This window comes from Phaenicophaeus curvirostris, chromosome 29 (assembly GCF_032191515.1).
Source record: "Phaenicophaeus curvirostris isolate KB17595 chromosome 29, BPBGC_Pcur_1.0, whole genome shotgun sequence".
Lineage (NCBI taxonomy): Eukaryota > Metazoa > Chordata > Aves > Cuculiformes > Cuculidae > Phaenicophaeus > Phaenicophaeus curvirostris.
In genome coordinates this window covers 938201-964639 of record NC_091420.1, presented here as the reverse complement: position 1 = coordinate 964639, position 26439 = coordinate 938201, and the positions used below count along the sequence as shown (strand labels likewise).

At 61.2% G+C, this 26439-nt stretch overlaps 3 protein-coding genes and 1 non-coding gene across 5 annotated transcripts; 3 read left to right on the top strand and 1 right to left on the bottom strand.

Moving 5' to 3' along the window:
* Positions 1 to 2021: 2021 nt before the first annotated feature.
* SNAPIN (SNAP associated protein) lies at positions 2022 to 4902 on the top strand. The gene is made up of 4 exons (XM_069878679.1): positions 2022 to 2156; positions 3880 to 3926; positions 4156 to 4274; positions 4379 to 4902. The coding sequence occupies exons 1-4, from the start codon at positions 2038 to 2040 to the stop codon at positions 4481 to 4483; spliced, it is 390 nt and encodes a 129-aa protein (XP_069734780.1). The 5' UTR covers positions 2022 to 2037; the 3' UTR covers positions 4484 to 4902.
* Positions 4903 to 5039: 137 nt separating this feature from the next.
* ILF2 (interleukin enhancer binding factor 2) lies at positions 5040 to 10300 on the bottom strand. Of its 2 annotated transcripts, XM_069878665.1 has the most exons (14): positions 10258 to 10300; positions 9336 to 9375; positions 8913 to 8957; positions 8111 to 8215; positions 7340 to 7417; positions 7071 to 7173; positions 6924 to 6989; positions 6634 to 6750; positions 6427 to 6505; positions 6212 to 6299; positions 6010 to 6071; positions 5671 to 5785; positions 5508 to 5598; positions 5040 to 5337 (listed from the first exon to the last, which is right to left on the bottom strand). In XM_069878665.1, the coding sequence occupies exons 1-14, from the start codon at positions 10260 to 10262 to the stop codon at positions 5177 to 5179; spliced, it is 1155 nt and encodes a 384-aa protein (XP_069734766.1). In that variant the 5' UTR covers positions 10263 to 10300; the 3' UTR covers positions 5040 to 5176. The 2 variants fall into 2 exon arrangements, with proteins under 2 accessions (XP_069734766.1, XP_069734767.1); XM_069878666.1 differs by lacking the exon at positions 10258 to 10300 and having other exon boundaries at positions 8913 to 8956; positions 9334 to 9358.
* Positions 10301 to 10676: 376 nt separating this feature from the next.
* On the top strand, positions 10677 to 10748 carry TRNAM-CAU (transfer RNA methionine (anticodon CAU)). Its single transcript has one exon. It is a non-coding gene; the product is annotated as a tRNA-Met (tRNA).
* Positions 10749 to 12261: 1513 nt separating this feature from the next.
* Positions 12262 to 25651, top strand: NPR1 (natriuretic peptide receptor 1). Its single transcript, XM_069878433.1, has 21 exons — positions 12262 to 13068; positions 15367 to 15566; positions 15852 to 15965; positions 16323 to 16458; positions 16611 to 16702; positions 16783 to 16918; positions 16993 to 17077; positions 17198 to 17318; positions 17602 to 17676; positions 17752 to 17829; positions 17943 to 18047; positions 19114 to 19185; positions 19286 to 19445; positions 19538 to 19693; positions 21284 to 21452; positions 21536 to 21682; positions 22379 to 22571; positions 22700 to 22874; positions 23768 to 23866; positions 24449 to 24540; positions 25393 to 25651. The coding sequence occupies exons 1-21, from the start codon at positions 12387 to 12389 to the stop codon at positions 25453 to 25455; spliced, it is 3150 nt and encodes a 1049-aa protein (XP_069734534.1). The 5' UTR covers positions 12262 to 12386; the 3' UTR covers positions 25456 to 25651.
* Positions 25652 to 26439: the final 788 nt, after the last annotated feature.

The following is a 26439-nucleotide window of genomic DNA, read 5'->3' as shown; positions in this document are numbered from 1 at the left end:
AGGATTAGCAGGAGCGAGAGCTGCTCCGCGCGCCTGGACTTTCCGCAGCCGGAGCTGGTGTTCCGCAAGAGCAGCAGCACCTCCTTGTCAAGAAATCCTAGGAATATCATGTACCGGGAGGCTGGAAACACATTCCTGACATCCTAAGCGCTCCTGGGTACAAGAGCAGAGTTAAAACCTGTGAATCTGGGAGGAAGGAGCAGGATGGGTGATGGAAGAGATGGGTGGGGGGGAAGGGCTCACAAAAGGTGGGATTTGTGGAAGTGGATGAATGGGTGATATGGCCAGAAAATCCTAGTGCCGTCCGTGAGGCTCCTAAAGAGGAACATGGTCGGTGTCAGTTCATCCACGATGGCTGAAATGGATGGGAAATGGCGAGGGGTTGAGATGTGGAGGGGGAGGCCCTGGCGCAGGCTGCCCCGAGTCATCGTGGCTGCCCCATCCCTGGAGAGGTGTGAGGCCAGGCTGGATGGGACTTGGAGCCCCTGATGCAGTGGGAGGTGTCCCTGCCCATGGCAGGAACTGGGTGGGCTTTGAGGTCCCTTCCAACCCAAACCATTCCAGGATTCCATGATTGGATGGGGCAACCTGGGCCAGGGCCTCCTCACCCTCACACCAAAACATTTCTAACCAAGATCTCATCTCAATCTCCCCTCTTGCAGCTCAAAACCGTTCCCTTGTCCTCTCCCTGATCCAGAGCAGCTCCCCAGCTTTCCTGGAGCCCCTTTCAGCACTGGAAGCTGCTCTAAGTTCTCCCAGAGCCTTCTCTCCTCCAGGCTGAAAAACCCCAACTCTCCCAGCCTGTCTCGTACAGGAGGTGCTCCAGGCACTGGATCATCTCTGATCATCTCTGATCCTCTGGACTCACTCCAGCAGCTCCAGGTCCTCCCTGTGCTGAGGACTCCAGAGCTGGACACAAGCTCCAGTGGGTCTCTCAGAGCAGAGCAGAGGGGCAGAATCCCCTCCCTCCCTGCTGCTCCCACGGCTCTGGATGCAGCACAGGACGAGGTTAGTTTCTGTGCTGCTTCCCCCTCTTCACAAGCCACCAGCCGGCCAGGGGTTTGGGTGCAAAAGGGATCTGAACAGGCTGGATCCATGGGCTGAGACCAACGCAGGAGGGTTAACGAGGCCAAATGGCGGGTCCTGCACTTGGGGCACAACAACCCTGAGCAGCTCCAGCCTAGGAGAAGTCTGGCTGGAAACTGCCTGGAGGAGAAGGACCTGGGGGGGTTGGTTGAACAGGAGCCAGCAGGGGCCCAGGGGGCCAAGAAGGCCAAAGGCATCTTGGCTTGGATCAGACCCGGCGTGGCCAGCAGGGCCAGGGAGGTTCTTCTCCCTCTGGCCTCGGCCCTGGGGAGAGCGCTCCTCGAATCCTGGGGTCAGTTGTGGGCCCCTCCCCACAAGAAGGATGTTGAGGCTCTGGAGCGAGTGCAGAGAAGAGCAACGAAGCTGGGGAGGGGGCTGGAGAAGAAGAGGAGCGGCTGAGAGAGCTGGGGGGGTTTAGCCTGGAGAAGAGGAGGCTGAGGGGAGACCTCATTGCTCTCTGCAACTCCCTGAGAGGAGGTTGTGGAGAGGAGGGAGCTGGGCTCTTCTCCCAAGGGCCAGGGGCCAGGACGAGAGGGAATGGCCTCAAGCTCCACCAGGGGAGGGTCAGGATGGACAGCAGGAAAAAATCTTTCATGGAAAGTGTGATTGGGCAGTGTCCGAGGCTGCCCAGGGAGGGGGTTGAGTCCCCTTCCCTGGAGGGGTTTAAGGGCCGGGTGGACGAGGTGCTGAGGGACATGGGTTAGTGATTGATGGGAATGGTTGGACTCCATGATCCAGCGGGTCCCTTCCAGCCCGGTGATTCGTGACTCTATGATCTCCCAGCATCCCCCGCGGCGCAGGGGCAAAGCCGATCTCCCAAGGCTTTCCCGCCCTTGAGAACTACACTTCCCAGCATCCCCCGCGTCGCGGGCGGGAGGTGCGGAAGTCCCCGCCGCGTCTCTTTCCCGCCCTTTGCGAACTTCCGTTCCCAGCGGCCCCCGCGGCGCGAAGATGGCGGCGGGCGGAGGCGGCGGGGCGGGCCCGGCGGCCCGGGAGCTGTTCGCGGAGGGGCTCCTGCAGTTCCTGAGGCCCGCGGTGCGGCAGCTCGACGGGCACGTGCACGCCGTGAGGTGAGGGGGCCGGGGAGGGGACAGGGGAGAGGAGAGGGACGGAAGTTAAGGGGGAGGGGATGGGGAAGGAGGAAGGGGAAGAAGCAGAGAGGAGGAGAGGAGGAAGGAGGAAGGAGGGAGGGATAGGGCAGGAGGGAGGAAGAGAAGAGGGAGGCGATGGGGAAGGAGGCGGAGGAAGAAGGGGAGAGGAGGAAGAGGGAGAGGAGGAAGAGGGAGAGGAGGAAGAGGGACGGAAGTTAAGGGGAAGGCGATGGGGAAGGAGGAGGAGGAAGAAGGAGAGAGGAGGGAGGGAGGAGAAGGGGGAGGCGATGGGGAAGGAGCAGGAGGAAGAAGAGGAGAGAAGAGGAAAGGGGAAGGAGGGAAGGGGAGGAGGGGGGGAAGAGAAGGGGAGAGGAGGAGAGTAAGGGGGAAAAGAGAGGGGGAGGAGGGAGGGAAGAGCAGGGGGAGGCGATGGGGAAGGAGGAGGAGGAAGAAGGAGGGAAGGGGAGGAGGGAGCGAAGAGAAGGGGGAGGTGATGGGGAAGGAGGAGGAGGAAGAAGGGGAGAGGAGGAGGGAGGGAAGGTGATGGGGAAGGGGGAGAGGGGAGGGAAGGAGAGGAGGAGGGGGAGGTGATGGGGAAGGGGTGAGAGGGAAGAGGAGGAAAAGGTGGGGTAGGGAGAAGGTGAGGAGGGAGGGAAGAGAAGGGGAGATGATGGGGAGGAGGAGGAAGGAGGGAAGGGGAAGAAGAGAAAGGGAGGAGGGAGGGAAGAGGAGGGGGATGCGATGGGGAAGGAGGAGGGGGAAGAGAACGGGAGGTGATGGGGAGGAGGAGGAAGGAGGGAAGGGGAAGAAGAGAAAGGGAGGAGGGAGGGAAGAGAAGGGGGATGCGATGGGGAAGGAGGAGGGGGAAGAAGGGGAGAGGGGGAGGAGGGAGGGAAGGTGATGAGGAAGGGGGGGAGAGGGGAGGGAAGGTGATGAGGAAGGGGGGAGAGGGGAGGGAAGGAGAAGGGAAGGGGAGGAGGGGGAGGTGATGGGGAAGGGGTGAGAGGGAAGAGGAGGAAAGGACGGGGTAGGGAGAAGGTGAGGAGGGAGGGAAGAGAAGGGGAGGCGATGGGGGAGGAGGAGGAGGTGGGGGAGGGAGGGAAGAGAAGGGGAGGCGATGGGGGAGGAGGAGGAGGTGGGGGGAGGGAGGGAAGAGAAGGGGAGGCGATGGGGGAGGAGGAGGAGGTGATGGGGAAGGGGAGGAGAGGAGGGTAGGAGAATATAAGGGGGAATGAGAGTGGAGGTGGGAAGGGAGGATAGGGAAGCTGAGGGGGGAAGGAGAGAAGGGAGAGGGGCAGGAGGAGAGGAGACCCCAGGAGAAGAGGGTAAACCCAAGGGCAGCTGAGGGCAATGGGGCTGGGGGGGCCTGAGGAGCAGGTACCGTGGTGGGAGTGGGGCTGAGGGGCAGGCACGGCGCTGGAGGCGTTTTGGGGGACATGAGGAGGTTTTGGAGCGCTTGAGAGGAGCCTTAGGGGCGACTGGGTGGGGGTTTGAGGGGTTTGGAGCTGGGGGGTGGTGGGTGGGGGTGATGGGGGCAGATCCCCAGGCTGGGGGGGGCATAGCTGGGTTGGGGGAGCTGAAAATGGCTATGGGGGGAGTATTTGGAGCAGTTTCCTTGTAGGAGGAGGAATTGGGGTGGGTTTGGGGCTGTAGATTTGGGATCAAGGGCTTTGTCCTGGCTACGGATCGGTCTGCTCTGCAGGGAGAGCCAAGTGGAGCTGCGGGAGCACATCGACAGCCTGGCCACAGGTGAGAGGCACGGGGTCTGCCTCCCATCCCGTCCCCTGTGTTTGTCCCTCGTCCTGTCCCCTCCCCTAGGTCTGCCTCCCATTCCATTCCCTGGTTCTGTGCCCCATCCTAACCCATCCCAACCCCTGGATTTGCTCCCCATTCCCTCCCCTGGGTCTGCCCCCCATCCCGTTCCTGTCCCATCCCCGGGGGTCCCCCGACTCTTTCCCACCCTCCGCCCTCTCCCCAGAGCTCTGCCGCATCAATGAGGACCAGAAAGTGGCACTGGACCTCGATCCCTACGTGAAGAAGCTGCTCAACGCCCGGCGCAGGGTCGTGCTGGTTAACAACATCCTGCAGAACGCGCAGGTCAGCACGGGGAACCTGGGTCCTGCGCGGGGGGCGCAGTGGGTTTGGGGTGGGGGGGAAGCCCAGCCCTTCCCCGATGCTGACGGACGCTGCTCCCCACGCAGGAACGGCTGCGGAGGCTCAACCACAGCGTGGCCAAGGAGACCATGCGGAGGAAGGTGATGCTGGAGGCAGCGGGTGGCTACCCCCAGGGCCTGCCCGGCAAGTGAGAGCCCTGCCGCAGCGCCGACAGCCCCGGGAGCTGCGCCAGAGCAGCCCAGGACGGCGATGGGGGCGATTCCCTAAGGACAGCAGCGCGGGCTTGGTGATGGGAGCGGGTAGCGCACTCGCGAGGAGCCAAACCGGGGTATTTTTTTATCTCCGAAGATTGCTAAACTGCTGTCAGGTTGTGACACGGGAGCTGCCAACCCAGCCCGCGCTCTGCAGTTCAGACGTGCAGCATCCAACCTCACTTGCGTCTTGATTTGGGGGATCAGCAGGCAAACCAGCTCGAGTTTGGGACGGTTCTGCGGCGCGGGAGCGGGCCGGGGGTCCTGTGCAGTGAGGCTGCAGCTGAGGGAACCCGGAGGCCCTGAACTGTATTACCAGATTTGTAGGTGCTGGAATAAACTCGAGCGTGGGTCTGTAACGCTCCCAGAGCCTGGGTGTGTCTGAGGAGCAGAACCAGGGAGCGAGCAGCCATCCCCAGGTGGGATCCTTCTGGTTTCAGGACCCCTGTCTGGACTGTTCTGTGATGTGTGTCTACTGAACAACCCAGACGCACTCTAAACAGGGGAAAACTTTAATGTGCAACTTATAAAAACAGGTACAAGGGACGGGGGACGAGCTCAGGCCTCTGCTTGGCTTCCCAGCCCAAATTCCTTCTTCCAGGCCTTGGGAACGACAGGCTGTACCTGGGCAACTCACTCCTGCGTCTCCATGCTCTCCTCCTCCTCACCCGTAGCTTGCTCTTCCTGATTCTCTTCTTCCTCTTCTCCTTCTTTCTTCTCTGGAGGCTTCTCGTAAGCCTTCTCGGAAGGCGTCACTATCACCCCGTCCCATGTGGACATTTCGGAAGCCAGGTCTGCAAGAAAAGGGGCTCAGGGTGACCTTGGACAGCGTGGAGAAGCCCCTTCCCCATCCCACTTCCCCTTGGGAGCCCTGAACGTTCTCCAGGAACGCAGAAACCGTTCCCCACCAAGAGGTCAGCAGCCTGTGTGGAGGAAAATCCCACGTGGTTCTGACCCCACTTACAGCTGGCATCGCCCTCCTGGCCGAGGATTTTTCTGTAGCCTCCGTGTGAGAGAATGCGGACGAGGGTCTGCGCGGTGTAGCACACCATGTCCTGCCGAGACGGGAAGAGTCAGAGCCAGAACGGGCTCCAAGCCCCTCTCCCGTGGCAGCCAAAGCGGCTCACCTGTTGTTCCAGGGTCATAACCGTGTGGACTCGGAAGTTTCCGCTCTCGCAGGGATCAGTGATGCCGACGGATCCAGGCAGGAAGAGCCCTGCCGCCAGGATTTGAAGGCAGCGCCTACGGGATAAGGTATTTTGGATTAGAAGCAGATACCCGGGTTAGAATCCTCCCTGGTTAGAAACAACCATTCCAGCCAGAAAGACTGCGATGAACACATCTACAGGAGGAGTCTGCTCTGCTCCAGGTCCCTTCCAGGCTTGAGATGCCACAACTAATATCCAGCAGGTTCCAATCTGGGAGGACAATGAGAATTTTTAGGAGTGAAGCAAACGGCAACGAACCTGTAGGCGATGTTGAGAGCCAGGGGCTGCCTGGTGGGGTTGTTCATCACGGCGTAGTGGCCCTGAGGAGGGGAAAAAGGAAAGAGTTGAGGATGAGGGCGGCTTCCTCCAAAGAAAGGTTAAGAATCCCAGTTCCCGCTGCTGCCGGAGCCCCGGGATGCGCAGGTTCCGCACGCCACCAGCGCTCCCCACATGCTCGCACCAGCAGGTCCAGAATCCATGGCGTGAGGGGCTCAAAGCCAGGGAACCGAATCCTCAGGTCTTTCAGCAGCCGGATTAAGACCTTCACCCTGGAGGAGATGAGACGGCAGGAGGGTCCGTAAGGCACCACGCACCCTCCTGCTGCGGGAACAGCTTTCCTTGAGATGATTCCCACCAGGCCTCAGGGAATCAGTTCCCGCTGGAGGCCAAACTCACGTGGACTGCGAGGCGTTCTCCTCGAACCAGCGAGCGTGCCTGATGGCCGCCAGGGCGCTCTGCAGCACCTTGATGTCCACTGGAAAAAAAGCAGAAATCGCTGGTTGTTCAACGGAAAGGCAAGTAGGTGGGAGCCAGGGGATCCCAGATGGATCTTCCAGCCCCAGTGAACGTTTGTGTGAGGCACAGAGCAAGCCAGGCTCTTACAGTGCAGCTCAGGATCCAGCTTGCGGAGATTGGGTGGCACCGTGGTGATGAGGATCTTCACTGTTGCGTCAGCCGAGCTGATCTCAAAGCCGGTCTCATTGGTCAGCATGGTCAGGACTGGAGAGAAAGATCAAGAATTCCTCACAGAGTGACCAGGAAACCTTTCTGGCACTTGGGAATGCAGGAAAGCCCACAGATCTCAGCAGGACACCATTCCCTTCAGCCAAAGCTGAAAACTGCCCCGTATCTATGTCCCTCTCAAACCCACGTGGCAGAGGAGAGCGTCCCACCTTCGCTGGGGTCCTGCGCTCTCAGGCTCTCCACGACTTTGTTCCCCAAGGCCGCCACAGCTTCCACTAGGGAGAAGGAGGAGAAGAGGTGGTTGGAGCGGGGCTGAGCGCTGCTGTTCTGTCAGCAGCTGCCTGGTTGTTACTCACGGGTGGGTAAGATTTTCAGGATCACCACCAGATCAGCCACGTTGTGCCCTGTCATCATGGTGCCCTTCTTGTAGGAACCAACCTGGCGAACCTCCTCGATTTGCTGTTGGAAACAGCCAAGGAAAAAGGAATTTAATGCACGTGCTGTATTTCTGGGAGTCGGGATGAATCCTTAATCCACTCTGAGTCGGTAGCTGGAGCGCCAGCACCCCTCACACCAAATCATCTCCCACCAGAGCTCTTTCCAAGCTCCCCACTTTGGGACTCACCACTTCAAACGTTCCTGGCGCCACAATTAAATTGTCAATCACGTTGTTTATTTTGGTCACCAGAGAAAGAATGGAAGCCTGGAAAGGAATTGGAGAAGGGTGCTGTTACCAGTTGTCCGGTGTAACCTGGGATAATCTTATGTTACACAGCGCAGACAGATCCACAATAAATAAACCGATAAAAGAAATTTATTTAAAAATCACTGTCCAAATGATTCCAAATGAAGCAATTAGTTGTTAGACCAGTAGCGACTACACTCTCTGAGGTCCTGGAGCGCATCCAGAGAAGGGAACGAAGCTGACGAAGGGGCTGGAGAACAAGGGTTATGAGGAGCATCTGAGGGACCTGGGGTTGTTCAGCCTGGAGAAGAGGAGGCTGAGGGGAGACCTTGTTCTCTCTACAACTGCCTGAAAGGAGGTTGCAGAGAGGTGGGTGTTAGTCTCTTCACCCAAGTGAGAGGTGATGGGATGAGAGGGAACGGCCTCAAGCTGCACCAGGGCAGGTTCTGATTGGACATCAGGAAAAGCTTCTTCACTCAAAGGGTTCTCAAGCACTGGAACAGCTGCCAGGGAGGTGGTTGAGTCCCCATCCTTGGAGGTGTTTAAAAGATGGGTAGGTTTGGTGCTCAGAGATATGATTTAGTAGTGGACAGGTACAGTTGGACCTGATGATTTCAAAGGTATTTCCTAACCTAGGCATTCTATGGTTCTATGACTCTGCGATCTCCAACATCCAAGCCAAAGAATTTAAGACAACTTTCAGCACAAGACCTGTTCAGCAGCAGTCGGAGCGAGATCCTGGTTTCTCTTCAGCAAGGCCTCACTGAAGGCAGTTTCATCGGCAGCCGGTTTTACGCGGGGGAAAGCCATTTCGCACTGAAACAGGAGCAGAGAGCAGACTGCAACGCCTGAGAAAAAACAACTTTTGTTTCCATCCACTCGTTAGCAAAATCTATTCCATTATTTGATTCTCTGATGACCTGCTCTTCCCATCAGAGCGCGGTGCGAGCATATGGCGCTGCTCGCCCTCCCTCCCTTAGGATAATGTGAAACTGTAAAAGTGAAAAGCACGATGGAAAGGTCATCGGGAATCACAGACGAGCTGCCAGTGAGCTTTTGGCGTCTACAGGGTGTGAGACAGGGCAGATCTCATTTAAGAACAGCTCTGCCAAGAGGGGGTTTATGAACTGTATTATAGTCAATTAAGAAGAACACCCTCTTGCAGCAGATGGCTGGAGATTTCCAGCTGCTGTGATGGAGCTCACGGCGTCTGGAGTGGGAGCTGACCCTCCTCCTTGGGGTTTGTGTTCCCAAGAGCTGACGGCACTCAGGGGCCTTAAAAAGCAGAAAAACCTCAATCGGGGTGTCCCTTTACTGTGATTATCCCTCAGCATCCATTGTGCCACCAGTGTTCAACAGCGAAAGGATCTATTCTGGCTTAATTACTGAGCCAGGAGCATTCTCTGTGAGCTCCTTTGCTCCCACTAAGCTAAGAGAAGTCAAACCATTGGAGTCGGGTTGTTAGGACACAAGGAAAAGGCCTGCAACAGCTCAGGAGGGGAGAGTTACTCACGACATAGAAATCGAAGGGGATGTGCGGCACAAAGGGCCGGAACCTAAGGGAGAGAGAAAAAAAAGCCCTTTATTCTCTGGGGGGGCTGCCTGTACCCCCCTCTGCATCACCGCTGCGCAGAGAAGACGCGAGGAAGGCCTTACAGAAACAGGACAGGTTCTTCCTAACCCCACTCCCGTAGCCACCCCGGTGCCAGCGGTCAGTGGCCGGGCACCGGGGGCTCCCCTGCACCCCCAAACCAAGCCCAGAGGGGCTGCCCCCCAACTCCCGCTACTCCTGGCCGCTACCTGAGCTGCTCTGCCCACTGAAGCCCAGTCCCTGCACGCCGGCAGCGCCACGGGGGCGGCTGCCACCCCATCCCCTAAGCCTGGCACGCTGAGAGCCACCCCCCAGCAGGAGCCAGAGTTGCCCAGAGCCTCCCCTGGAACCAAAGCGTCCACCGCGGCCTCTGCCTCTGTCGCCCCTGCGGAAGAGAGAAGGGAAACGGTGTCACTGGAGAGCAAACGCGGTCGGGGCGGGTTCCTCATCCCCACCCACACTGAGGGTCCCCCGTGCCTGCCTCCCAGGGCTCCCACAGCCTGTCCCCTGCTCAAGGGGTGCCCCTGTGTCCCCTCCTGCCCCTCAGGGCACCCCCCCATAATGCCCCACACTGGGGGTGCCCCTGTGTCCCCTCCTGCCCCTCAGGCCCCCCCCCTCAGCCCGGTCCCATCACTGGAGGTGCCTCTGTGTCCCCTCCTGCCCCTCAGGCCCCGCCCCCAGCCCAGTCCCATCACTGGGGGTGCCCCTATGTCCCCTCCTGCCCCTCAGGGCCACCCCCAGTCCCATCACTGGGGGTGCTCCTGTGTCCCCTCCCTCCTGCCCTTCACGCCCCTCCCCAGCCCAGTGCCATCACTGGGGGTGCCCCGGTGTCCCCTCCTGGCCCTCAAGGCTACCCCCAGCCCAGTCCCATCACTGGAGGTACCTCTGTGTCCCCTACTGACTCTCTGCCCCCCCCCTCAGCCCAGTCCAATCACTGGGGGTGCCCCTGTGTCCCCTCCTGCCCCTCAGGCCCCTCCCCAGCCCAATCCCATCACTGGAGGTGCCCCTGTGTCCCCTCCTGCCCCTCAGGTCCCCCCCCCAGCCCAGTCCCATCACTGTGGGTGCCCCTGTGTCCCCTCCTGCCCCTCAGGGCCCCCCCCAGCCCTGTCCCTGCACCACCAAGGCCCTCAGGGTCCCCTCAGCCCTGTCCCCGCCCCACCCCCCAGCCCGATCCCTACCCCAGGGGTTCCCCCGCCTCGTCCTGGCGCCCCCAGCCCGGCCCCATCCCCGGGGGTGCCCCCCACGTCCCCCCAGCCCCTCCCCGCACCTCATGGCGCCGCCGCCCCGCACAATGCCCGCCGCTCTCAGACCCCGCCGGGACGCGCCCCCCACCCCCAACAACGCGCCCGCCCATTGGCTCCCGCGCGCCACCGCCCCGCCCCCGCCAGCAAATTCCCGTTTCCCATTGGTTCATCCAGCTGTCAATCAAACGCCAAGCCCGTCCATTGGCTCCCGTGAGCCGCCGCCCCGCCCCCGGCAGCAGCGCTCTCCGCGCTATTGGCTCAGCCGCCTGTCAATCAAATTGAAGGGGGGTGGAGACCAATCGCGGCGCGGGGCGCTGGCAGCGGGCGGCCGCTGGGGGGCACGCGGCATTCATGAATAGAGCGGGCGGGGGGCGCAGTGCGCATGCGCCCAGGCTCAATTATTTTTCTTTATATAGTATAGACCAAGACCAGGATTACAAGTAGCAGAGTGGCGCAGCGGAAGCGTGCTGGGCCCATAACCCAGAGGTCGATGGGTCGAAACCATCCTCTGCTAAGTGTTTTTCTTTACTCTTTCTAATTCGTTTAGCACCTTAACTAATTATATTAGTTATTTTATTTATTTATTATTTATTATATATATATAATTTTTTATATATATAATTTTTTATATATATTATATATATTATTATATATATATTTATAACTATATTATATTGTCGGAGAGGCAAAAACTAATTTTTTTACCTTTTGCAGCCTCGTCCAGTGCCTCGGAACGTGGTGAGCAAGGAGCATCACAGGATGGCTGGGGACACACCTGTCCCCAAGCCCCTGTGAGCATCCCGTGTCCCCAAACCCACACTTGTCCCCAAGCCTTGTGTCTCTCCTGGGTCCCCAAAACCGTATCTGTCCCCCAAGCCCTGCGTGTCCCCGCAGCGCTGTGAGTCACCCTTGTCCCCAAAGCCCTGCGTGTCCCCAAGCATCATGTGTGTCCCCCGTGATGGAGCGTGTCCCCAACACCATGTGTGTCCCCAGTGACGGAGCGTGTCCTCAACACCATGTGTGTCCCCAACACCATGTGTGTCCCCAGTGATGGAGCGTGTCCCCAACACCATGCGTGTCCCCAACACCATGTGTGTCCCCAAGCATCGTGTGTGTCCCCCGTGATGGAGCATGTCCCCAACATCACGTGTGGCCCCAACACCATGTGTGTCCCCAGTGATGGAGCGTGTCCCCAACACCATGTGTGTCCCCAACACCATGTGTGTCCCCAAGCACCACGTATGTCCCCAGTGTCGGAGCGTGTCCCCAACACCATGTGTGTCCCCAAAGCCCTGCGTGTCCCCAAGCATCATGTGTGTCCCCAGTGATGGAGCATGTCCCCAACACCACACGTGTCCCCAACACCATGCGTGTCCCTAAGCGCAGTGCATATCCCTGAACCCGCTCATGTCCCCTCTGTGTGTCCCCAGGTGCCAAGCGTGTCCCTAGAGGGCCGTGCGTGTCCCAGGGTGGGAGCATCCCACATGTCTCTGGAGCCACACGTGTCCCTCAAACCACATGTGGCACCAAGTGCTCTGCATGTCCAGGTACCCATGCGTGTCCCTGGACCCACACGTGTCAACAAGCGCTCTACGTGTCCCTGGGTGTGAAGTGTGTCCCTGGGCGTGTGTCCCACATGTGTCCCAGCACCCATGGGTGTCACCAAGCGCTGTGAAGGTCCCCAGCCCCACACGTGTCCCCTGAGCAGTGTGGAAGCCACACAACTCCCGGAGCAGCATCCACCCCGCGTAACCTCCCTAGGGCCAGGATGGTGAGAGGTCCCCATGTCCCCTCCAACGGACCTTCCTGGGGCCACCCAAGGCTCAGGGTGGCTCGGTGGGGCTGGCAAGCGGGGCTGTTGGGTGTTGATGAGTTTGTTAGGTCTCAGCACCCCACGAGGGACACTCTCATGGGGCAGGGAGGTGGTAGAACACGGCCAACGTCATCCTGGAGTTGGGCATCTCCACACCAACCACCGGGAGGCCCCATCCTCCGTCCCAGCCCTTGGTGGATGCCACGGAGGGGATGGGGAGGAAGGAGTTAAGCTCGGTGTGGATGATAACGGCCTTTTGTGTCACTGGAGGGGTGGAAGAAGAAGAAGAAGAAGGAGGAAGAGCTCGCCACCGGGTGGAAAAGCCACTCTGGGTGGGCGATGCTGGCGGTGCTGGCCGTCCTCTGCGGCGCGGCGACGGCGACGGCGACGGCGGCGACGACCGCGTTGACTTTAGCCGTGGTGCTACCCGAACGCAACCTCACCTACCCGTGGGCTTGGCCACGCGTGGGACCCGCCATCCGTTTGGCCGCCGCCGCCGTCAACGCTCGCCCCGATTTATTACCCGGCTTCGCCCTCCGTTGGGTTTTCGGGAGCAGCGAGGATCGCCACGGGGTTTGCTCCGAAATGGCCGCGCCGTTGGCCGCCGTTGACCTCCAGTTCGCCCACCACCCGGCTGCTTTCTTGGGACCCGGTTGCGTCTACACGGCGGCCCCGGTCGCCCGCTTCACTAGCCACTGGCACCTTCCGCTAGTCACGGCGGGCGCCGAAGCCCACGGCTTCGACGACAAGAGCGAGCAGTTCAGGTTGACCACGCGCGCCGGCCCCAGTCACCGCAAGCTGGGGGAACTGGGCGTGCGGCTCCACCAGCGGTTTAACTGGACCCGACGGGCTTTACTGGTTTACTGGGACGAAAAGATGGACGACCGGCCGTACTACTTCGCCGCCGAGGGGCTCTACATGCAGCTGCCCACCCTGCGCAACCTCACCATCCAGGACATCGTCTTCCGCGACAGTGGCAACTTCTCCTTCGTCATCCAGGAGATCAAGCACAAGGGACGCAGTGAGTGGAGACGGGCTGGGGAGGCACCGCAGGGGACAGAGGATGGGGGGCAGCGGGTGTCTAGGGGGGCTCAGCGAGGGTGTGCGTGGAGCTCCACGGCACGACACGCGTGTGCACGGCTGAGCGCCGGGGTGGACACGGCTCTGCCTGAGGGGACACGGGTGTGCACGGCTCCACGTGGGTGTGCAAAGCTCTCCGTGGAGCAACCACGGCAGCACACGAGCGTGCACGGCTGAGCACGACGGGTGAGAGGCTCTACGTGGGTGGACACGGCTCTACGCAGCTCTGCACGAGGGGACATGGGTGTGCAAGGGTGTGTAAGGGTGTGCACGGGGGTGTGCAGCTCTACACGGCTGAGCAGAGGTGGGGGCAGCTCCACATGTGCCTTCATGGCTCTGCCCGAGGGAACATGGGTGTGCACGGCTCCACATGGGTGTGCAAGAGCGTGCACGGCTGAGCACGGGTGTGTGCAGCTCCACAGGAGTGTGCACAGCTGAGCAGAGGTGTGGGCAGCTCCACATGTGTGTTCATGGCTCTGCCTGGCTCTGCCTAAGGAACATGGGTGTGCACGGCTCCACATGGGTGTGCACGGCTCCACACGGGTGTGCACGGCTCCACACGGGTTTGCACGGCTCCACATGGGTGTGCACAGCTCCACATGGGTGTGGAAGGGTGTGCACAGCTAAGCACAAGTGTGTACAGCTCTACATGGGTGTGCATGGCTCTACACGACTCTGCCTGAGGAACATGGGTGTGCACGGCTCCACATGGGTGTGCATGGCTCCACATGGGTGTGCACAGCTCCACATGGGTGTGCACAGCTCCACATAGGTGTGCAAGGGTGTGTACGGCTCAGCACGGGTGTGTGCAGCTCTACATGAGTGTGCACAGCTCTACACGGCTCTGCCTGAGGGAACACGGGTGCGCACTGCTCCACACGGGTGTGCACGGCCCCACACGGGTGTGCACGGCTCTACCTGGGTTTGCGTGGCTCTCCATGAGTGTGCAAGCATGTGCACGGCTCCTGCGCACACACGTTTGTTGCAGCTGGTTGGGTTGGTGCTGGTTGGGTTGGTGTTAGTTGGTTGGTGTTGGTTGGGTGGATGCTGGTTGATTGGATGCTGGTTGGGGTTGAGCTGGTTGGGATGGTGCCGATTGGGATGGTGCCGGTTGGGATTGAGCTGGTTGGGTCTGAGCTGGTTGGGATTGAGCTGGTTGGAATTGAGCTGGTTGGGATTGAGCTGGTTGGGGTTGAGCTGGTTGGGATTGAGCTGGTTGGGATGGTGCTGGTTGGGATTGAGCTGGTTGGGATGGTGCTGGTTGGGTTTGAGCTGGTTGGGATTGAGCTGGTTGGGATTGAGCTGGTTGGGATGGTGCCGATTGGGATGGCGCTGGTTGGGTGGGTGCTGGTTGGGGTTGAGCTGGTTGGGTGGGTGCTTGTTGGGATGGGTGCATCCACCCAACCCCATCATGCTCCTCAGCCTCTGTGGGTGCTATTTTGGGGTCTTGTGGTCCTTGTGGGTGGCACGGCCGTACCCCCGTGCCAAGGGGCACCCTGGGCTCCCAGCAGCACCGTAGCCTCACACCAAAGGGTCCGTGGCAGCGGGGCAGGCAGCACCCCCGGGCTCTCCATGCCTGGAGAATCGATCTCTGCCGGCGAGCGTGGCCGCAGGGAAGAGGAAACAGAGTCAGGAAAACAGGAAGCCTCGGCCCGGCGCCCGCAGCGAAGGGCAGGGGCGGGCAGGGACGGGGGGACTGCAGTGGGACCCCCTGCTCCCCACTTCAGCACCCGCCATCTGCTCGACACCACAAGCCAGCACGCAGCCTTGTCCTCCAGCCCACCATAACCTTCTGGGATGATGGATTGGGGTCATGGGGTCCCCAGGACCAGAGGGGTCTGGGGTCCCCTGGGCCAGAGGATCTTGGGGTCTGCTGAGGTCAGGGGGACTTGGGGTCCCCTGGGTCAGGGGTTCTTGTGGTCCTCCGAGGCCAGAGGTTCTAGGAATTTCCTGGATCAGGTCTTGGGATCCCCTGGTCAGGGATTCTTGGTGTCCCTAGGGCCAAAGGGTCTTGGAGTCTGTTAAGTCCAGGAGGTCTTGGTGTCCCCTGGGTCAGGGGATCTTGGTGTCCCTTGGGTCAGGTGTTCTTGGGGTCCTCTAAGAATAGGGATTCTTGGGGTCCCCAGAGCAAGGGGTTCCCAGGGTCAGGGGTCCTTGGGGGTCCCCATATCCAGGGGTTCTTGGGGTCCGCCGAGGCCAGGGGGTCTTGGGGTGCCATGAACCACCTTGCCCCATGCAGTTGTCTACGTGTGCTGCGCCCCCGAGACGCTGCGGGACCTGATGCTGCAGGCGGGGCGCGAGGGGCTGACGGGCGGCGACTACGCCTTCTTCTACATCGACATCTTCGGGGCCAGCCTGCAGGGCAGCCGCTTCCCCGAGCCCCAGCGGCCGTGGAAGAGGGGCGACCGCCACGACGCCAGCGCCCGGAAAGCCTTCGAGGTGAGCTGGGGGCTCCGCCTGGGCAACAGCGCACGCGCGTGTGCGTGGACGCCCACCATACACGCATGTGCATGGGCACGGGTGCCAACCTGTTGAGTCCCCTTCCCTGGAGGGGTTTAAGGGACGGGTGGACGAGGTGCTGAGGGACATGGGTTAGTGATTGATGGGAATGGTTGGACTCGATGATCCGGTGGGTCTCTTCCAACCTGGTGATTCTGTGATTCTACGTGTGCTTGGGCACATACGCACATAACCACCCAACACGGATGTGTGTGCCCACCTCAGGCCGTCACCATCATCACCTACAAGGAACCTGAAAACCCCGAGTACCGGCCTTTCCTGGAGCGGCTGAAGGAGGAGGCGCTCACCCACTTCAACTTCTCCATGAAGGACGGCTTGGTGGGACATGGGAATGGAGCTGGGAAAGCTGGAGTCCCGGGGCTGAGGGGATGCAAGAGGGAGCTGGAGCTTCTGGGGGACATGGGGTGGAGGTAGGGACAAGGGGACTTGGGATGGAGATGGGGACGAGGGGAGCAGGAACTGTGGGAGCTGCAGGACGGAGCTAGAGCTGCTGGGGAACATGGGGTGGAGGTGGGGACATGGGGACAGACCGGACAAGAGGGCACAGGCTGGAGCCAGGGATGCAGGATGGAGCCAAAGCTGCTGGGGATGAGGAGCTTGACTTGTGGGTGCTGGGAATGAGGGGACAGGGACCTCCAGCTGCACCCCATCCCTGAGCCACCTCCACATCTCCAGATGAACTTCATCGCAGCCGCCTTCCACGACGGGGTGTTGCTCTATGCCCAGGCCGTCAACGAGACGCTGGAGCGCGGTGGCTCCATCACCAACGCCTCAGCCATCACCCGCCAGATGTGGAACCGCACCTTCTACGGTGAGGCCCCCCCTGGCCCACCCCACCCCAGCTGGGTGCCCCCTGCCAGTGTCCCCCGGCCCCGCTCCCAGGGTGCTGCTTTGGGATCAAAGTCCCCACCCATTGGCTCGGTCCCCAGGGTCCCCTCCAAGCCTCTCACTCTCCATCTCCAGGTGTCACAGGGTTCCTGAAGATCGATGAGAATGGGGACCGGGAGAGCGACTACTCCCTGTGGGACATGGACCCCGTGCGGGGGGACTTCCAGGTGAGACCCAGCAATGGGGCAACTGGTCCCATGGGGTGGCCAAGGGCCTCCTCCCACCCATTTGTTGCCCCTTCCTCAAGATCGTGGCCAACTACAACGGCACCACCAAGAAGATCCAGATGGTGCCGGGGCGCAAGATCCGCTGGCCGGGCAACGTGGTTCCCTCTGACGTCCCCCCCTGTGGCTTTGATAACAGCAACCCCCTGTGTCGCAAAGGTGAGCGGTGTTGGGTGGGGACACAGGACGTGAGACGCCCACCAGCCCCTCACCGCCCTCCTCTCGCTGTGCAGCCAACTTGTCCACCCTGGAGGTCCTGTCCCTCGTGGTCAGCCTGATCCTCCTGGCCATCACCATCACCTCCTTCTTCATCTACAGGTAGGGGTGCTGGGGCTGGGGAGGTGACCCCGAGGCTGCGCTGGTCTCCTGGAGGTGGTGGGGCTGGGGAGGGAGGAAGGACATGTTGGGGGGGGGTCTCATCCTGTCCTCCTGGCGTAGGAAGCTGCAGCTGGAGAAGGAGTTGGCAGCCCAGCTGTGGCGAGTCCGCTGGGAGGACGTGCAGATGAGCAGCTTGGAGAAACACTTCTGGAGCGCTGGCAGCAAGCTCACCCTCTCCTTGGTTAGCACTCATCCCATCCCATCCCATCCCATCCCATCCCATCCCATCCCATCCCATCCCATCCCATCCCATCCCATCCCCCTAGTTCAACCCATCCCATCCCATCCCATCCCATCCCATCCCATCCCATCCCATCCCATCCCATCCCATCCCATCCCATCTCCATCCCCATCCCATCCCATCCTGACCCATCCCATCCCATCCCACCCCATCCCACCCCATCCCACCATCCCTGCCCCAGAGCAGGGAGCAGGGACCAGCTCACCCCTGTCCCTTCGTGCAGAGGGGCTCCAACTACGGCTCGCTGATGACCGCGGAGGGGCAGTTCCAGGTCTATGCCAAGACGGCCTATTACAAGGTACGGGGACATGGGAGCTCGGATGGCCACCCGCCACACCGCTGGGCGTCCTCCTCCACCCCGATGTCTCCTCAGGGCAACCTGGTGGCCGTGAAGCACTTCAACTGCAAGCGCATCGAGCTGACACGCAAGGTCTTGTTCGAATTGAAGCACGTAGGTGAAGCCCAGCCCAGTGCCACGTGGTGACAAGGGGGTGACCAGGCTGGCATCCCCTGGGTGGGGTGGGACGTGGTGGGGGCCGAGTCCCTCACTCTGCTCCCCTGTAGATGCGGGACGTCCAAAACGAGCATCTGACCCGCTTCATCGGCGCCTGCACCGACTCCCCGAACATCTGCATCCTGACTGAGTACTGTCCCCGCGGGAGCCTCCAGGTACTGGTGGGGTCCCAGCTGCCACCAGGGCCTGTCACCCAATTTTGGGGCTATATGGTGCCCATCACCCAATGTTGGAGCTGCATGGTGCCCATCACCCAGTTTTGGGGCTGCATGGTGCCCATCACCCAGTTTTGGGGCTGCATGGTGCCCATCACCCAACGTTGGAGCTGCATGGTGCCCATCACTCAGTTTTGGGGCTATATGGTGCCCATCACCCATAGTTGGGGCTGCATGGTGCCCATCACCCGGTTTTGGGGCTGTATGGTGCCCATCACCCAACGTTGGAGCTGCATGGTGCCCATCACTCAGTTTTGGGGCTATATGGTGCCCATCACCCGGTTTTGGGGCTGCATGGTGCCTATCACTCAGTTTTCGGGCTGCATGGTGCCCATCACCCATAGTTGGGGCTGCACAGTGCCCATCACTCAGTTTTGGGGCTGCACAGTGCCCATCACCCGTGGTTGGAGCTATATGGTGCCCATCATCCATAGTTGGAGCTGCATGGTGCCCATCACCCAACGTTGGGGCTGCATGGTGCCTATCACCCAGTTTTGGGGCTGCACGGTGCCCATCACCCAGTTTTGGGGCTTTATGGTGCCCATCACCCAACATTGGAGCTGCATGGTGCCCATCACTCAGTTTTGGGGCTATATGGTGCCCATCACCCAGCGTTGGAGCTGCACGGTGCCCATCAGCCAACATTGGAGCTGCACAGAGCCCACCACCCATAGTTGGGGCTGCACAGTGCCCATCACTCAGTTTTGGGGCTGCATGGTGCCCATCACCCAACGTTGGAGCTGCATGGTGCCCATCACCCAGTTTTGGGGCTATATGGTGCCCATCACCCATTGTTGGAGCTGCATGGTGCCCATCACCCTGCGTTTGGGCTGCATCATGACCATCGCCCAACACCAGGGCTGCCCAGTGCCCATCACCCAGCATCGGGGCTGCCCAGAGCTGCTCTTCTGGTGCCCAGGGTGGGAGGGAGGTGACCAGAGCGGGCAGATGGATTCTGTCCCCCATCCATAGTGGCAGGACAACAACGTGACCCTTGTGTCCCCAGGACATCTTGGAGAATGAGAGCATCACGCTGGACTGGATGTTCCGCTATTCCCTCACCTATGACATCGTTAAGGTAACGAGCCAGTTCCCACCAGCCACGCGCCCAGATCCCATGAAGGTCCCACGGATGGAGAGGACATCAAGGTCCAACCGTTCTTCCTCCACCCTGCCAGGGGATGCAGTTCCTGCACAACGGGGTGATCATGTCCCATGGGAACCTCAAGTCCTCCAACTGCGTGGTGGACAGCCGCTTCGTGCTGAAGATCACGGACTACGGGCTGGAGAGCTTCCGCGCGGCCCCCGACGCCGAGGACTCCCACGCGCTCTTCGCCAGTGAGCACCCTGCCCGTCCTCCACCCCCAGCTCTGGGAGCAGCCCCCGCCGGGGGGTCCTGCCCGGCCTGAGCTCCATCCCTGGTGCCGCAGAGAAGCTCTGGACGGCGCCCGAGCTGCTGCGGATGGAGTCACCACCGGCACGCGGCACCCAGAAGGGCGACGTTTACAGCTTCGGCATCATCCTGCAAGAGATCGCCCTGCGCAACGGCGTCTTCTACGTGGAGGGGCTGGACCTGAGTCCTAAGGGTGAGGAGGATGGTCCAGAGACTTATTGATGGGTGGCTGGACCAGGTGGTTGGTGCTTGGACCTGCTGTGATGGGTGCTTGGCCCTGCGGATAGATGTTTGGACCTGCTGATGGGTTCTTGGACCTGCTGTGATGGGTGCTTGGACCTGCAGATAGATGCTTGGACCTGCTGGTTGGTGCTTGGACCTGCTGTTGGGTGCTTTTGCCCTGCTGATAGATGCTTGAACCTGCTGATGGGTTCTTGGACCTGCTGTGATGGGGGCTTGGACCTGCTGTTGGGTGCTTTGGCCCTGCTGATAGATGCTTGGACCTGCTGTGATGGGTGCTTGGACCTGCTAATAGATGTTTGGACCTGCTGGTTGGTTCTTGGACCTGCTAATAGACGTTTGGACCTGCTGGTTGGTGCTTGGACCTGCTGTTGGGTGCTTTTGCCCTGCTGATAGATGCTTGAACCTGCTGATGGGTTCTTGGACCTGCTGTGATGGGGGCTTGGACCTGCTGTTGGGTGCTTTGGCCCTGCTGATAGATGCTTGGACCTGCTGTGATGGGTGCTTGGACCTGCTAATAGATGTTTGGACCTGCTGGTTGGTTCTTGGACCTGCTAATAGACGTTTGGACCTGCTGGTTGGTGCTTGGACCTCCTGGTTGGTGCTTGGATCTCCTGGTTGGTGCTTGGACCTGCTGGTCGGTGCTTGGATCTGCTGATGGGTGCTTGACACCACTAATAGATGCTTGGACCTGCTGTGATGGATGCTTGGACCTGCTGTGATGGGTGCTTGGACCTGCTAATAGATGTTTGGACCTGCTGGTTGGTTCTTGGACCTGCTAATAGATGTTTGGACCTGCTGGTTGGTGCTTGGACCTGCTAATAGATGTTTGGTCCTGCTGGTTGGTGCTTGGACCTGCTAATAGATGTTTGGTCCTGCTGGTTGGTGCTTGGACCTGCTGGTTGGTGCTTGGATCTGCTGATGGGTGCTTGACACCACTAATAGATGCTTGGACATGCTGTGATGGATGCTTGGACCTGCTGATAGATGCTTGGACCTCCTGGTTGGTGCTTGGATCTGCTGATGGGTGTATGGATGCTTGGACCTGCTGTGATGGGTGCTTGGACCTGCTGATAGGTGTTTGGCCCTGCTGATAGATGCTTGGACCTGCTGGTTGGTGCTTGGATCTGCTGATGGGTGCTTGACACCACTAGTGGATGCTTGGACCTGCTGTGATGGGTGCTTGGACCTGCTGATGGATTAGTGGACCAGCTGACGGATTTTTTGCCTCGCTGAGGGGTTGTTGGACTTGCTGTGGTGGGTGTTTGGCCCTTCCTATGGGTGCTTGGCCCTGCTGATGGGTGCTTGACTACAGCGATGGATGCTTGGACCTGCTGTGATGGGTGCTTGAACCTGTTGGAATGAGTACTTGGTCCGGCTGATGGGTGCTTGGACCTGCCAGCGGGTTAGTGGACCAGGTGATGGGTCGCTGGCCTCGTCGGTGGGTTGTTGGCCATGCTGATGGCCGCTTGGACCTGCCGCTGGGTTCTCAGACTTGCCATGATGGCCTCTTGGACCTGCTGATGGGTGTTTGGCCCCGCAGAGATCATTGAGCGGGTGAAGAGCGGGGAGCGCCCCAGCTTCCGCCCGTCGGCCAACGTGGGCTGCCACATGGAGGAGCTGGGCCAGCTGATGCAGCACTGCTGGGCCGAAGATGTCCTGGAGCGTCCCGACTTCAATCAGATCAAGGTCCAGCTCCGCAGGTTCAACAGGTACCTCGACTTCCCCCAGCCCCATGGGTGATGGGTGACCCTGAAAAGGGGTCCCCAGGCAGGTGCTCACCCCGTGTCCACAGGGAGAGCAGCAGCAACATCCTGGACAACCTGCTGTCCCGCATGGAGCAGTACGCCAACAACCTGGAGGAGCTGGTGGAGGAGCGAACGCAAGCCTACCTGGAGGAGAAGCGCAAGGCGGAGGCTCTCCTCTACCAGATCCTGCCCCAGTGAGCACCAGCAGGGCCCTGGTCCTCTGCACAGCCCACCCCTGTTGGGGACCCCACCAGCATCTTCTGCCTGCCCTGCATGGCTGAGGGTGCTTGGGACACCAAGGACCCCCACGTTTCTTGGGGTGGTGGATGCTTGGAGGGGCTGAGGATCGTAAGGAACCTCACCTAGCTCGGGGATAGAGTGGGGTGGAGGAGCTGGGGACTCTCTGGGGACCCCAAGAACCCTGTATTTCTTGGGGCTTTAGGTGCTTGGAGGGGCTGGGGCCACCAAGGATCCCAAGAACCCCATGTCTCTTGGGGTCGTGGATGCTTGGAGGGTCTGGGGACACCAAGGACCCCAAGAACCCCATGTCTCTTGGGATTGTGGATGCTTGGAGAGGCTGGGGACACTGAGGACCCCCATGTGGCTTGGGGCTGGGGGTCTGGACACCCTAAGAACCCCCTGCACTGGCTCTTCGGAGCTCAGGGTACCTAAAGGGGCCAGCGTTGACTCCAGAACCCCAGCACGGCTTAGGGATGGGGGGTCCTTGGAAGGATCAGGACACCTCCAGCCCCCATCATGGCCAAGGGCTGGGAGTCCTCAAAGGGTTGGAGAGCCCAAAGACCCCCAGCATGGCTGGACGCTGGGGACACCACACCCGGGGAGGGGTCGGGGGGCCATGTCACCTCCTGACCCCCCTCCTGCACCCGCAGCTCGGTGGCGGAGCAGCTGAAGCGGGGGGAGACGGTGCAGGCAGAGGCCTTCGACAGCGTCACCATCTACTTCAGCGACATCGTGGGCTTCACGGCGCTGTCGGCCGAGAGCACCCCCATGCAGGTGGTGACGCTGCTCAACGACCTCTACACCTGCTTCGATGCCATCATCGACAACTTCGATGTCTACAAGGTGAGGACACGCACCAAGGCGCACGGACGCGCGTCAACGTGGTTGCAACCACGGGTGGTGTTGGACACCCCAAAGCCGGCGCTGAACCCACAGCGGGTCCCCGGTGGTGTCCCTGGTCCCCAACCCAGGTGGAGACGATCGGAGACGCCTACATGGTGGTGTCGGGGCTGCCGGTGCGCAACGGGAAGCTGCACGCCCGCGAGGTCGCCCGCATGGCCTTGGCGCTGCTGGACGCCGTCCGGTCCTTCCGCATCCGACACCGACCCCAGCAGCAGCTCAAGCTGCGCATCGGCATCCACACGGGTCAGTGGGGACGGGGACATGGCATCCACAGGGGACAGCGGGGATGGGGACACGGCATCCACAGGGGACAGCGGGGATGGGGACACAGCATCCACAGGGGACATGGCATCCACAGGGGTCAGTGGGAACGGGGATGGGGACACGGCATCCACAGGGGACAGCGGGGGTGGGGACAAGGACACGGCATCCACAGGGGACATTGGGAATGGGGACACGGCATCCACAGGGGACAACGGGGATGGGGACTGGGACACAGCATCCACAGGGGACATGGCATCCACAGGGGTCAGTGGGAACGGGGTTGGGGACACGGCATCCACAGGGGACAGCGGGGGTGGGGACGGGGACACGGCATCCACAGGGGACATGGCATCCACAGGGGACAGTGGGAACGGGGATGGGGACACGGCATCCACAGGGGACACGGCATCCACAGGGGACAGTGGGAATGGGGACACGGCATCCACAGGGGACAACGGGGATGGGGACTGGGACACAGCATCCACAGGGGACATGGCATCCACAGGGGACAGGGAAGAAGACACGGCATCCAGAGGGGACAGGGATGGGGACACGGCATCCAGAGGGGACAGGGGTAGGGACACGGCATCCACAGGGGTCTGTGGGAACAGGGACACGGCATCCACAGGGAACACAGCATCCAGAGGGGACAGGGAAGGGGACACAGCATCCCATGGATCAGCAGGGATGGGGACAGGGACGTGGCATCCACATGGGTTGATGAGTGGTGGGGACGTGGTAGACCATGGGTCAGTGGCGATAGGGACACGGCAGCCCCGTGGACCCCAGGGACAGGCCCCTGGCACCCCAAGGGACAGTGGGGCCACCAGGGGTAGGACTCGGGGTGCTGGGGGCTCACTGGGTGCCCACAGGACCCGTCTGCGCCGGCGTCGTGGGGCTCAAAATGCCCCGGTACTGCCTCTTCGGGGACACGGTGAACACGGCCTCGCGCATGGAGTCCAACGGGGAAGGTGAGGGAGGGGTCGGGCACCCATGGGTGCCCACCACCAACCCCATCAGCACACGTGCTGATGGGGTTGGTGGTGGGCACCCATGGGTGGTGATGGGATGGTGGTGGGAACCCATGGGTGGTGATGGGGATGGTGGTGGGAACCCATGGGTGCTGATGGGGATAGTGGTGGAAACCCATGGGTGTTGACGGAATGGTGGTGGGAACCCATGGGTGTTGATGGAATGGTGGTGGGCATCCATGGGTGTTGATGGAATGGTGGTGGGCACCCATGGGTGTTGATGGAATGGTGGTGGGAACCCATGGGTGTTGATGGGGATGGTGGTGGGAACCCATGGGTGCTGATGGGGTTGGTGGTGGGCATCCATGGGTGTTGATGGAATGGTGGTGGGAACCCATGGGTGTTGATGGAATGGTGGTGGGAACCCATGGGTGCTGATGGGATGGTGGTGGGAACCCATGGGTGTTGATGGGATGGTGGTGGGAACCCATGGGTGTTGACGGAATGGTGGTGGGAACCCATGGGTGATGATGGGGTTGGTGGTGGGCACCCATGGGTGTTGACGAGACCACCTCCCACCAGCCCTGAAGATCCACATCTCGGCCGTGACCAAGGACGTGCTGGAGGAGTTCGGCTGCTTCGAGCTGGAGCTGCGGGGTGACGTGGAGATGAAGGTGAGCCCTGACCCCCCAAGAGCCTTGCCCTCCCATTGCTGCCCCAGTGGGGTCCTCCAGCTTGATCCCCCCCCTCTCTTCATCCCCATCCCACAGCCCTGCTGGAGGGCTGACCCACCCCTGCACCCCAAAAGCTTGCACCGCAAACCCTGGGACAATGAGACCCCCCTGCACCCCAAACCTGGGACAATGAGCCCCCCTGCACCCCAACCCTGCACCCCGACCCCTCAGGCAATGAACCTCCCCCACTATACCCCAAACCCTGCACCCCAACCCCTGGGACTCCCCCTGCACCCCAAACCCTGGGGTAATGAGCCCCCTCTATACCCCGACTCCTGGGGCAATGAGCACCCCCTTGCACCCCAAACCCTGTGCCCCAACCCCCGAGACAATGAGACCCCCCTGTGCTCCAACCCCTGGGGCAATGAGCCCCCCCTGCACCCCAAACCCTGGGGTAATGATCCCCCTCTGTACCCTGACCCCTGGGGCGATGAGACCCCTAGGGCTATGGATACCCCCACACCCCAAACCCTGTACCCCAACCCCTAGGGTAATGAACCCCCCCCATACCCCAAACCCTGCACCCCAACCCCTAGGGCAATGAGCCCCCCCCCGTACCCCAAACCCTGCACCCCAACCCCTAGGGTAATGAACCCCCCCTGTACCCCAAACCCTGTACCCCAACCCCTAGGGTAATGAACCCCCCCCCATACCCAAACCCTGCACCCAACCCCTGGGGTAATGAGCTCCCCCTGCACCCCAAACCCTGTACCCCAACCCCTAGGGCAATGAGCCGCCCCTGTACCCCAAACCCTGGGCCATGAGCCCCCCCTGACCCCCCTCTCTCTGCAGGGCAAGGGCAAGGTGCGGACCTACTGGCTTTTGGGGGAGCGCGGGGGCAGCACCCGGGGCTGAGCCCCCCCCAGCAGCACCCAGCCCCCCCCCCCAATTTGGGACGGGGTGGGGCCCTGCCAGCACCCTGGGGGGTGGATGCGCCCCCCAACTGCCTCGTGCTCTGAGTGGGTGGACAGGGACACCCCAAACCTGAGCAGCCCCGTGGAGGGGTGAGAGGGAGGTGGGAGCGGGGGGGGGACACGGGGACACCCCCAGACCCTGAGTGGGGGTCACAGAGCTCTAATTTTTGTAATAAAGCTGGTGTGTATGCACTCGTCGTGGGCCTCAGTGGGGGCTCCTGCACCAACCCCCCCCACCATGCATCCCAAAATGGGGGTCCCCATGCACCCCCACATCACCCGAGCCCCCTGGGGGGTGGGGGGGGGCTCGGGGGGGGGGGGGCTTTGCAAGGCTGGGGGGGGACAAGAGGTGATGTGCAAGATTAGGGGGCTCAGGGGGGTTGCGCAAGGCTGGGGGGGGACAAGGGGGGGTGTGCAAGGTTGGGGGGCTATGGGGACTTGGGGGTGTGTGTGCAAGGCTGGGGGGGGACAAGGGGGGCCGTGCAAGATTGGGGGGCTATGGGGACTTGGGGGGGGGCTTTGCAAGGGCTGGGGGGGGCAAGAGGTGATGTGCAAGATTAGGGGGCTCAGGGGGATTGTGCAAGACTGGGGGGGGATGAGGGGGGCCAGGCAATGTTGGGGGGCTCAGGGGGGTTGCGCAAGGCTGGGGGGGAACAAGGGGGGCTGTGCAAAGTTGGGGGACTTAGGGGGGTTGTGTAAGGCTGGGGGGGGACAAGGAGGGCCGTGCAAGGTTGGGGGGCTATGGGGACTTGAGGGGGGTTGTGCAAGGCTGAGGGGCTCATGGGGCTTGGTGGGGGTTGTGCAAGACTGGGGGGGTTCAGGGGGCTTGGAGGGGGGGTTGTGCAAAGCTGGGGGGGCACAGGGGGGCTGTGCCAAGTTGGGGGGCTATGGGGACTTGGGGGGGTTGTGCAAGGCTGGGGGGGAC